Source organism: Petromyzon marinus, chromosome 6 (assembly GCF_048934315.1).
Source record: "Petromyzon marinus isolate PM22_M1 ecotype Great Lakes invasive population chromosome 6, UKy_Petmar_22M1.pri1.0, whole genome shotgun sequence".
Taxonomy (NCBI): Eukaryota; Metazoa; Chordata; class Hyperoartia; order Petromyzontiformes; family Petromyzontidae; genus Petromyzon; species Petromyzon marinus.
In genome coordinates, this window is record NC_133672.1 from 8381542 (window position 1) to 8393646 (window position 12105).

A 12105-nucleotide genomic window follows, 5' to 3' on the forward strand; every position below is an offset into this window, starting at 1 on the left:
ACCGTTTCTTTGCGAGGGCTCGAGACGCGGTCGCAATTGAATGATGTGCAAATCTGCATCGTGTTGTGGGAGGGAAGCGTGCGCGCAAGCGTGGACGCACCCCGTTCATGCTGGCGGCGAGACGAGCGGCGTCCGCGCGCTGGGCGAAGAGCTCGGGCTGCAGGCTGCCCTGCTCGCTCACCAGCGTGTTCACCAGGTTCGTCAACAGGTTCGGGCAGTTGGAGCCGGACAGTATCTGGTTCTGCACCTGCGGGAAGATTTGATTTGATCTGTATCATTTGAGTAATTTTCTATTTTCCAAAGCAGAATTAACTAACCGCTCGTGCTGGTGTAGTGATGTGTATGCATTGTTTTCACAACCGCTTTCCGAGTGCGGTCGATGTCTGCTATTGAATGAAAAGTGCAGCTCCTGTCTCCCGCTCTCTCGTAAATGCATTTATTCAGACAAACGTAAAGGACATATACATTTTAATTCTGCTTGTGAGTTGGCTAAGTGACTGGAAGGAAAATATTTGCTTCAGGCTTATTTATTTTTAAACAAATTTGAATTAACAAGCAGTTATTCAAACAAAGAACGAAATGTAAACGTGATATGTAATTCATATTTCGATTTAAAGCTTTCGTGACTGCAATGATTCATCTTCTTTGGTTCTTTCGGTAAAGTCACGTAGAATGAGAATAAAATAATAAATTGATAAAATAAAATGAAAAGTGCAGCTCCTATCAATTTATTATTTTATTCTCATTCTACGTGACTTTACCGAAAGAACCAAAGATGTCATTCATATTTAAACTATTCTGTGCACCAATAGGGCTAAGCATTTACCAATTGGCACGGTTGGCTACATACACACATTATGAGACCTCCTTTACCAGTAGCAAGATATAGTAATAGGTTTTTACCCTTTTATAAAAACCTATTACTACATACATACATAACCACTACACTACATGCACCCACACGCGCAGAGAAGTCTCTCGTTGGGATTGGCCGGGTTCACCGTTTATCTCATGCTCTGTCTCCCCGCGTCCCCGCTCCGTGAAGCGCTTTATTAGCACCAAGGTTGTAAAGCACAAGGGACAAGTATGGGGGTGCTTATGGTTTTTAAAAACCAATCGGGGTCTTAAATTCAACAAACATGCATATATTCTGGTTGTGTCCCATTACAACCCTGCTATATATTCCTATTTACTTATTGTCTCTGCCTCCCCACCTCGATCACCTGAATCATTAACATGCATTTAGGCAAGTTAACGATTCTTGGATTAAAAATTAAAATCAATTCATATGCTGACGATATATGCACGAAATAGCGCACGACCTAAGATTACTTTAGATTTGTACACACACTATGCAACTGGTTTATGTAACTCCTGCAGCTACAGCGGGTGCTATAGAATGTTCAATAAAATTGATTCTTTCATCACATGGGCACGCTGAATCATTAGGTGGCAAGGCGGCATTTTGTTAAATGGTGATATGCAGTTTGTGGGCATTGAATCGCATTTATATTGCTCTATGTAAAACCGTAATGTATAAATCTTTAAACAAAAACTTATGCTGAAAACGTTACAACTGAGTGCATATACATATATACACACACGCTCATGCGAAGTATGCTCCCACGTGGACGCGCGTTGGTGCCGCCGCTCGGCTCATTCCCGTGTGCGCTTCGAGACCGCGTCGCGCGGCCGATGCCGTTACCTTCGGGAAGAAGCACGCGAGGAAGGTGTAGATGGCGCTGTTATTGAGCGACGTGCGTTCGTCCATTAGGATGCACTCGATGTACTCGGAGAACACGGGCTCCTCGCAAAGCAGCTTCAGGCACGCCTTGCCAGGCTGCGGGGAACGCACACAACACACAACGCAGGTCACACACGGAAAGAAACCGCCCTTTAGCCTCCCAGACACACGTATGGACCACAGCATTCTGGGTGGACCACACAGTACGACACTGTCTGGTGAAATCGTTCGCTGACAACGTTTTCAGCTACTGTAGAAGCTGGATATAGGTTCACTCCTCGTGCAAGGGGTGCTATTGTTTACAGTTGTGTGCTTGAATTAGGTCCTTTAGCTTCCCAATAGCAGTGTAATGCCAGGATGTACTGCTTACATCAGAAATGCTATGTGTACTTATATCCAACATCGACTGTTTACACCATTTATTTGGTGATTGGCAAGCGGTGCACAAGCGCAGATAACAAGTCAATAAATCGTGCCTTTATAAGGAAAAATATATAAAAGGCTATGTTTAAGGCAATTGTGCTCTTCTTCATAGCACATAATCCAAACTGAACTTTGTATTTGACCAGGTAAGGTCCACTGAGCTATATAGCTCTTTTTCAGAAGGGACCTGGCCACAAATGATAGCTTAACGAAGTGGCTTATCATGTGGACAATTATAGCAGCCAAATACTATAAATGCATGTTTCTAAATGTGGAGGGCAAAACCAGGATCCGGAGAAGAATCCACGCAACCACAGGGAGAACAAGTAAACTCCAAATATACAGGTGTCAGGATCGGGATCAAACCCACGATCTTCTGTATACCAGACCAGGTAGTTAATATCTTGTTACTGTAGCCAGAGACAGGGTAGATGATAAAAATACGAGTTGGAAATTGTACTTGACACTGTTGAGCCTGAAGAGAATTACATTTTAAAAATGTTTCCTGATGAAGTTTTTAAAATACCTAATAGTAGCTATTGAGTAATAAACAAACCCTTAAATAATGTATTACTCCAAAAACGAATATGTACAAAAAGTAAAATGATCAAAATTGTTACTGGCACATCACATTATGGCTCTCTCTTTTTCAGTGTGGTCAACAAAACGAGTATTAGCATAATACACTTTAAGCTATACTTGGGCCCAATTATCATTTCAATAGGCTCTCAAGAAATGTTAGGATAAAATCTTATATTTGTTTAATGTTGCAAAAGCAGGCCTGAGGAATTTATAGTAATTCAATGCAAATACTAATTATATTTTCGTTTATTCGAGTCCTTGGCTGTCTAATCTTAACTGAAAAATAATAAAACGCGTTATTCAATCAAACGTTCGCTGTCCACCTGAGGCTGACAAAGCTCAGTCCAGAGCTTGGGGAAGAGCGTGAGGTGGAGCGGCACTCCTTCGTACGCCACCAGCACACCTGATGTGGACGACATGCACACACTTAAAAAGCACGACCAAATAAATCAGACAGTGCATTCATCAAAGCAGAGAGCACAGCCTTCTGACTTTTCTTAATTTATTAGGTAAGGCTCACTGAGCTATATGGCTCTTTTTCAAGAAGCGACCTGGCCACAAACGATAGCTGAACGAAGTGGCTTATCGCAAGGAAATGTATAGCAGCCAAATACTCTAAATGCATGTTGTTTCTAAATCTGGAGGGTAAAACCGGAGGACCCGGAGAAAAATCCACGAGACCACGGGGAGAATATGCAAACTCCAAATATACAGGTGTCAGGGTTGGGATCGAACCCACAATCTCCTGCATACCAGGCAAGGGAGTTAATATTTCACCACCGCTGCACCCACCGCGGCATCATTCACCACCGTCACCAGGACCAACATAAATCTGTGGAAGGCTCACGTGGCCCAGTGACATAAATGTGCATCAACATCTGGCTGGTACGGTATTACAAAAACACAAAGCGAGTCAAGGACTTGGACGGACGGCTCGTCAGAAATGGCGAGTCCTCACAATGATGGCCTTTTGTCGGAAAAATGGCTATCTAATTTTCTCTCTGTATCATCATTTATCATGTGAAATCTCCATCAAAGTAAGTTGACATACCGTTTGGTAAGATGAGGTTTTAAAGGAATGAACACACCTATTCTGAATTCAATTGGTTAATGTGCATATACAGTAAACCCTTATTAATTCGACACATATGGAGCTCTGGCCTTGCCGAATTATCCAATATTCCAAATGATGTACAATGGTACTCCCCCAGTGCCTCCTGCCTGAAAAAGAAAATTCCAATTTTTTTCTCCAAAAAAACTAACACTGAACATCAGTAACCAGCACTGCAGGCGAATTTTTTTTTTGTATTTGTCTCGCAAAGGGATTTATACTTCAGTCCCTTTCTATTACTTCTTGTAGACGACATTCCTGAGAGGGTTGGCTTGCACAGAGTGCATACACAAGGTAAAGTCCACAGCAACAGGTCTGCACTAACGCTCACCATGCGCGCCGCCACTAGACCGAGTAGTTTTGGTCGTGGTGCGCGGCATCACTTCACGCGTATGCCAAAGTTGGACCAGTCGGTACGGCGATTCGTCTCATGGCGAATTACTAATATAATGAGTCTAGGTCTGTTTGTGTAACGCGTGTGACGTCACTCCACGTCGACCAGCCCCCCTCATTAATAATCACGAAGAGGTGGGATCCTCGAGATGGACTCCCCCACCCCCCGTTATTAATAATCATGTACGGGTGACGTCACTCCGCATGGAGCACCCCACCATATTAATAATCTTGAGCGGGTGACGTCACTCCTCATGGATCACCCCCCACCCCCCTCATTAATAATCATGCACAGGGGACGGCACTCCACATCGAACAGCCCCCCTCATTAATAATCATGAGCGGGTGACGTCACTCCACATGGGGGTGGGGGAGTGTCTCCTCCACCTTCCTCTGCGTCAACTCACAACCCTCACTTCAAAGGCAGAACCCTCACGTCACGCGATCTCTGTAACGCTATTGGGACGTCATGATGAACAAGGGATTATAACCTTTAAATGAAATGAGTCGTGTCACCGCGGCCTTACAAATTGCACACGCATTAATGAAATATGACGTGCAGTCTGCTCTTTCGCTTGAATGTTTCAGATTTACTGCAATACACCCGTCCTTGGACGGGCTATAGGCTAGTAATGTATAAATGCCAAAAGCGCAGCCGTGCCGAATTATCCCCAATGCCGAATGATCAAATACCGAAATAACGAGGCTTTACTCTATTAAATTTGCAGTTGTCTACTTACAATATTGTTTACTGCCAAAAAGTCCGTTTTCGTAGGCCCTTCAGTGTGAACGCAAAATAACACTTTCTGTTACACCCGTCATTTCGTAGTATTGTATTACATTTTTATTCCAATTTAAAAATGCCACTACTCATTAATCATATATGTTAAAACATAAATATTGTTGTATATTTTTATTATTTTATTGTTTCCCTTCTACGTGACTTTACCGAAAGAACCAAGAATATGAATATAAATATGTATTTTGATAAGTACATGTATTATTTAAAGGCAAGATATATGACATTTTAAATATTTATTTTAATTATCTGCCAATGTGTGGCAAATGAGAGAGTTGCAGCGCCTGGTCAGTAATGGTTCAGCCACATTCATGTGACACTGCATTTGGTATTGTAAAACTGGGTCTGCAGCACAAGTTCTGCACAGACGTACCTGCTTTTTTTTAGCCTTGTAACCTTCATGGTTTGTTCATCCACATTGTTTGCACATCTGAAATACTTCCATAATCTCCCTGCATGTGTTCATTCTCTTCGCTTTCGTCCTTCCTCAGCACTCATATGTCTTGTCACTTTTCGGTTCCCCTTCAAGCACTCATTCCATTCTCAAGACTGCGTCTTTCTCCTCACAGACCTAGTTCCCCATGCTCTCCCTCTCCATGTTGCCACCCCCCACCCCACCCAAACACCCCCCACTCTTCTCCTTGCCACATTCCGCACCCCCCTTTCTTCTCCGGCGTCTGTGCACACTCACTGAGCTTGATGAGTGTCTCAGTGACCTTGTCCTGGTTAACTGCCACGCGGCACAGGATGTCCATGAAGTGGTGGTATGGCAGGAAGTAGTCCAAGAGCAGGCGGTCGTAGGCCTCGTCCCTGCCCTACACAACACGCGAGTGTGCGCACCACGGTTATCGTCAGCTGCTCAGAATCCATAAAACCTTATTTTTTTACTATTCAACTATTTTTATTTTACCAGGTAAGGCCCACTGAGAAGCAACCTGGCCACAAATGATAGCTCAACAAAGTGACTTGTGGAAATTAATTGCAGCAATACTCTAAATTAATGTTTATAACAAGTGCAGGGAAAAACCAGAGGACCTGGAAAAAAATACATGCGACCATGAGCAGAACATACAAACTCCAAATATGCAGGCGTCAGGGTCAGGATCGAATCCACAACCCCTAAGCGAGGCAGATAACATCTCCCGCCTAGGGCACCGATATGGTTTTGAAACAAAGTTTTTAAGAAGCCTGCTGAGAGTTTCCCAGGCCATGTCCTTACAGGACTTAGAATCCAAAAGAGACTCTGCTTTGAGATGTAAAAACGTAAACAATCATTTTGAGGGCTTCAAAATCATTAAGCACGTTTAAAATGAATATAAAAAACTTCGTTTTTAAAACTTGCTTTTTATTAGGATTTTCTTAATGTGTTATTTTGTATATGTCTTTGCTAGAAATTTGTAACAACACGATTTTATTTTGCCTACAATTTCACTTTTATTGTTCAAGCCTGTAAAGCACTATATATTGATTTTTTTTGCACGAATAGTGCTTTAGAAATAAAGTTTGATTGATTCTTATTGTGTATGGCTGGATAAATAACAACTTACAAGACTATGTCCAGATAAATCAGCAGGGAAAAGGCTTCACAGATGATTGATAAAGAATAGTATTGTACAACTGGATGTAAAGCCAATTAGATAACATATTTTAAAGCTCTAGTAACGAATAAGGTACGTACAATTTTAAAAGGCCACACATGTTTGTCATGCCAGGGTGTGCAAGGTAAAAAAAATTTATCCAAGTATTCTATGAAGTCAAAACACTTTTACCATGTGTAAACACTTTATTTCCCCGTTTAAACAACTGAAATACTTTTCAAATGTTAGCATTTTGGATTGAGCACATCTATAGCCGAATGGTTATTCTATCAGTCTTGAAAATACTCAAGCACTCATTGCTGCCAAAACCATCCTGGGACAAGGTTAGCCAAATAATCAATTACAGTGGAGGATCTATTTAGGGTAAGCTTTAAATTACTTTTACTTAATAATTCTCAACCTTTAAAGATCTCAACGCTGCTACTTTACCAATAGCAAACCAATACATAAGGTTTTCAAGGACAACATGAGCAACAAGGAGCAATATATAGAAAGATATTTCACAACACGAGGAAGGGTAGCTCAGGTCAATGACCTCTGTTTTTCCTGGAAAACTCATAATGCGCCGTTGTTTTTCAAGACCTTGGAAATGGCAATAAATGAATCTATAATAGGGTGCAGAGAACGTGCAGCAGCTGAGGTTCCTGACTAGCACAAGCACGGCTCAGGCTTCCAGCGTCATCGCCCGATCGCATCCCTTCGTCTCCCAGGCCATTACTCGTTAAGCCCTCTGCGTCACCCAGTCTTGCTGCCAAGGGGACACAGATTTCTTCGTGGTCATTAACACCTCTTCTATTGTCTGCATCCCCATTTACATCACCAGTCCATATGGAGTGGTTTTGAAAGTGAAAAGGATTTGATTTGTGCACAATTTATGCTGCAATTCCATTAACAGCCATTGGGCGTCATACAGTTGGAAGCCGGAGTACCCAGAAAAATATAGATAACACGAGATGATGATGGAGAAAACATGATGTAGTGGGCTGGGTTTTAAGTTTGTGCGCTACTGCCTGATGGAATTTAGGAACTGTAGGTTCAATAGCTCAGAAGCTCATTAATTATCCTGCTTGTTTGGCTGGGCAGGGTGGATGGCTTGGTGGCTGGATGGGTGTGTGGTAAACCGGTATAAGTGTGGGTATCTGGCTAGGTGGCTGGGTGGTATGTGGTTGGCTGTATGTGCGAGTGCTGGGTGGGTTAGTGAGTGGGTGAATGTGTGGATGGCTGGCCAGCTGTGTGGGCGATTATGTGGCCGTGTGGAGGAATTGCACCTTGCATGTCTCCACCATGCTAGGTAGCAGACACATGTTGAGCTCTGGCCGTGGAGGGCGGATTGTGTTCTTGCCGCTCATCAGCTTCATGTTCTCGTGGCACGGGAAGTATGGGCCGATGGACACTGGGAACGGAGATACGCAAATCATGTTTGGGCATGTCGTCTAGCGGCACGTGCTACATGACACAATGAGGTTAGCGTTCCGGAGCATGAGCTGCCTCAACATACACACACACACAAACCTGAGCCAACTCAACTTACATGACTTATCATTTAGCAATCATGGGCCTGAGAATGTATTATGTACAATTTATGTACATTATAAGTAAATAATATACCAATATTACATTTTGGCTGAATGGAGCGAACAAAACTGTATCCTACAAGAAATAAAACACAATACAAACCAGATGCTAAAAACGAGACGAGACATTTGGTTCTTGAGTCGAATCTCGACATTCGAATCGTTGAGGTGGGTGAATCGCAAACACAACGGCAAGGTGTTTCTGAGATCCCATCGAAGGCTGCATTTGTGGAACACGCGGGGGCAGGCCACTCACTGGGCATATTGTTGCGATGATATGCAAAGTGGTTGTGCTGGAGGAAGGGCACCATGGTGTGAAGGCAGTCGTTGGGACACAACAAAACCAGCTCCTTCAGCACATCTGCACTCGCGAGGAACAGCAAACGGGAGTGTTTTAGGCAAGCAGAATTCCCCTGTCGGCTCAGTTAACCAACCAGCTATGAATTTGAATGGCCCCATTTATTATTGAAATGCAATGCTCTCTAACGAAGGACACATTAATTTAAAACCTGTTATCGCGTTGAATAGGAATTTTCCCCAACGACCACAAGAACGCCCTGCCACCTACATAAATGGAACACTTCGTAAGAAATCTTTCCAATAAAACGTATAACACGATATAAAGTGACAACTCGTCATTGAAGACTCGCTAACAATGCCTGCAATATAAATGTATATATCTTTTTTTCTTTAAATAATGCTCACACATGGAGTTGCGTCGTTACTTTAATGGGGTCGATCACAAACGTGCCCTACCGAGGCAGGTGTTGCGCAGGTCAGGGGGGCTGTAGGAATTGAGCAGCGTGAGCAGCTTGTGGGCAAAGTCCATTCTCTCCTGCCATTGGATGAGAGCCTGCTTCACGTCTGTACACAACCATAAAGGTGGGAGGGGGGGACAGTTAAATCACAGGAAGCTTGAACACAATCATTCACTAAACAATAGGGGGTGTTTTTTCGTTTAATTACTTTTTTGCAAAAATGACAGGGAAGGAATGTACAAAAACATACGACATAATACAGCTGATGTAACTTCAAATTGAACATCTGGGACGAATGACAGAAAACATGGAAAGCATGCAGATGTGTCCACATGGGAAATAAGTCGTGATGCATGACGATGGATGACGGGAAGCAATTCATGTAACATGGGTCTTGTATGCGGCACCATGGAGCACTAAGCACGTGAGGAAATGCTTCTGTGGTGGTCAGGACATTTAGAATACAGCAATGAGTGCAATGTCGAGTGGATGATGAAAGGGTGAGGTGGCGAGGGAATGAGAGAGGCCAGCAGATGGCTCAACCTGAGGCTTGTAGAGGCAAACATCACTTTGTCGCTGCAATGTCAGGAGCAGGAGGTGGTTGAGGGAGACATGGGGTTCTAGGGTGGACAGGAGGCACAAGCAGCGGGTGGGGGTGACACTCACCCTTGCGCTGCAGGAAGGGCTGGGTGGCCCTCAGCACGGACAGGAAGATGGAGAGCAGCTCCACCAGGTCCACCGTCACGTGGCATGCTGTTGCTTCGTGGTACATCATGTGCAGCGTGTTGAAGGACTGCACATTCAATCATGCATCAGTTGTTCATGGACACGGGTATGTAACACAGGCTCACACCATCATTACAAAAGGTAAACAAAACAAGCAGAATAACTTTTAACACAACTGACAAACGGGCATCCTAATCTTTACGTTTTATTCTCAAATTGATTTAACAAAAGCTGTTTCAAAGGAACAAACAGCAGCCCAGCACAGAGCACTGTAGACGGCTGTGCCTACGAGTGATCCTCCTGCTGAAAGTGCGAGTGCGACAGCGATGCCCTGGCTCGTAGCACACGGCGAGTCTGTGATGCCCGAGAGATGCGTCTCACCTCGTTCATGAGGAGGAGTCCTCTGTTTAGCAAGACAAGCAGGCGGTCCTCATCTGTCTCAAGTAGGATCCGGAAGGCGCTGCAGCACAATCGTAATAAGAATAAACACATTGAATATTAGTGCCCATTTGAAATCTCATTACTCAACAATCAAAATGAAAGGGATCCAATTACAATGTATATATATTTAAGGTTCACTCCTAATGAACTCAGTTACAACACCCTTTAAAATGCAAGGCTTAATTTAAACATCATTCAAGAGTGTATTCAACCTGTCTGGATTTTTCCACGGTTCGAATGTAAGCATTGAGACACAGGTGTGAAGAGCATTTAAAATCTGAAGCACCACTCATACAACAAGATATACACCAGTGGGGCTCAATGGCTGTGCAATGCCATTTACAAAGATGTAGCCATTAACGGAGCCTGACAATGGGCCTATTTTGCAGACCCATTTGGCATAATTCACGTGGGATCCCATCATCGTTCTGCTTTGTTTTATTTTGTTTTGCTCTGGCCTGTATGAATCAATATCCCTTCCAAGTATACATATATATCCCTTCTACTTGTCCTTTTTAAATCTACCCACACGTAATTATCTCTAAGCTCATCTCCTGTGCTCTGCCTCTTCTATAATCTTAAACATGTCCCTAATAGTACTCACAACAATCCTCTCCCCACCATTTGTGAATCAATCTCAGAGCGATATGGTGTTTTGAGATACGGCTGTATTCACGGCATAAATAAAATAAGATTTATAGTGCATAAACGCAGGCCTGCCCCAAGTGGTAGAGCACACCTGTTATCCAGCACTTTGCAAGCAAAGATTGGTGAAAAATATATTTGTGAAACTCCAAAAGCTACTGGGATGCAAAAGTGGCCATAATATGACAGTACATCAACTGCGTTCATCAAGCACTTGTGCGTGTGACCTTTCAGTGCCATTTCCTCCTATGCATGGGTTTTTATCGAGGCACTACTTTCCTATCATATGCAGAACACTACTGAAAAAGGAATTAGGCAAACATCCCAACGCAGGCCCCGAGTGAAATAATACAATTTTGATACTCGGAGATGCTTTCCTGAATAAAAAGTAAGCGCACAGGTACGGGCCCCGCATTTTTTTGCTCATGCCACTGCTGGTGCCAGGGCTTCCATTCCAGGGAGTTCTATAAAAGCCCTTTAGAGGGTATTGACCTTCTCTTCCACACTGGCCAGAGGTCCTGGAAGAGGTGAGAGTACCCACACTTTATCCCACCACATGCTGCCTGCCAATCGACTAACTGTGGTGCACCCATTTATAATGCTGGGTGTACAGCGACGGGGGGGATTTAAACGTGCCCATTGTTTCTAATATTTAGTAACGCTTTCCTTGAATTGTGACTTTATTACATGCTCCTGGGCTGCATGACGTATGTTTACCTCCGACATTCACCGCACGCTCACCTGATGAGTGTGGGCCAGCACGAGCGACCGTCCAGGCAGCGCAGGTAGCTGGTGATGGTCGTCTTCTTGAACTGCTGCACGTCCTGCAGTTCCTCCTCAGTCATGTTTGTACGCTTCGCCACAAACAGCTGCATCAGCGCGAAGAGCTCCTCCACGGCCTGGCGCAAAAAAATGCAGGGGCACAATGCAGAATGAGCACACTCGCGCAGAACGAATGACGGGTCGGTGTACGATGTGCGCGAGTGGGAGGATGGACGCGAGCAAATGCTGCCAAGATAGTAACTTCGTGCGAGTGCACAAAACAACAGAATGAGACGAAAAAATTAGAGAAATCTTGCGAAGCAGCGCTCCCTGTGTGTCATCCATCGCCCTGTGGAAGATATTTATCACTAGATATATTTAATGAAATGCTTCCAGAGAATTTTGTTGTCCTTTAACAGGAAGAGGTACACCTTCCTATATACTCTGCTATGAGATTGTTCAATGATAGTCAAACTATGCCTGGAATTTAGCAAACATGGTTTGTTATGCAGTCATGAGTGATTAGACTGAGCCCATCAATGAATTATA

The 12105-nt window shown here is 43.7% G+C and overlaps 1 protein-coding gene across 4 annotated transcripts in view; it reads right to left on the minus strand.

The window, feature by feature from the left end:
* The window catches only part of USP34 (ubiquitin specific peptidase 34), an 82585-nt gene that overhangs the window by 3318 nt on the left and 67162 nt on the right, over nt 1-12105 (minus strand). For all 4 annotated transcript variants that reach the window (XM_076065017.1, XM_076065016.1, XM_076065015.1 and 1 more), the window contains exons 69-78: nt 11536-11693; nt 10090-10168; nt 9649-9775; nt 8981-9088; nt 8481-8585; nt 7919-8043; nt 5744-5867; nt 3073-3152; nt 1706-1840; nt 101-247 (exon numbers count right to left, since the gene is read on the minus strand). In XM_076065017.1, the coding sequence (XP_075921132.1) occupies nt 101-247; nt 1706-1840; nt 3073-3152; nt 5744-5867; nt 7919-8043; nt 8481-8585; nt 8981-9088; nt 9649-9775; nt 10090-10168; nt 11536-11693 (1188 nt within the window). The remainder of the gene's footprint in view (nt 1-100; nt 248-1705; nt 1841-3072; nt 3153-5743; nt 5868-7918; nt 8044-8480; nt 8586-8980; nt 9089-9648; nt 9776-10089; nt 10169-11535; nt 11694-12105) is intronic.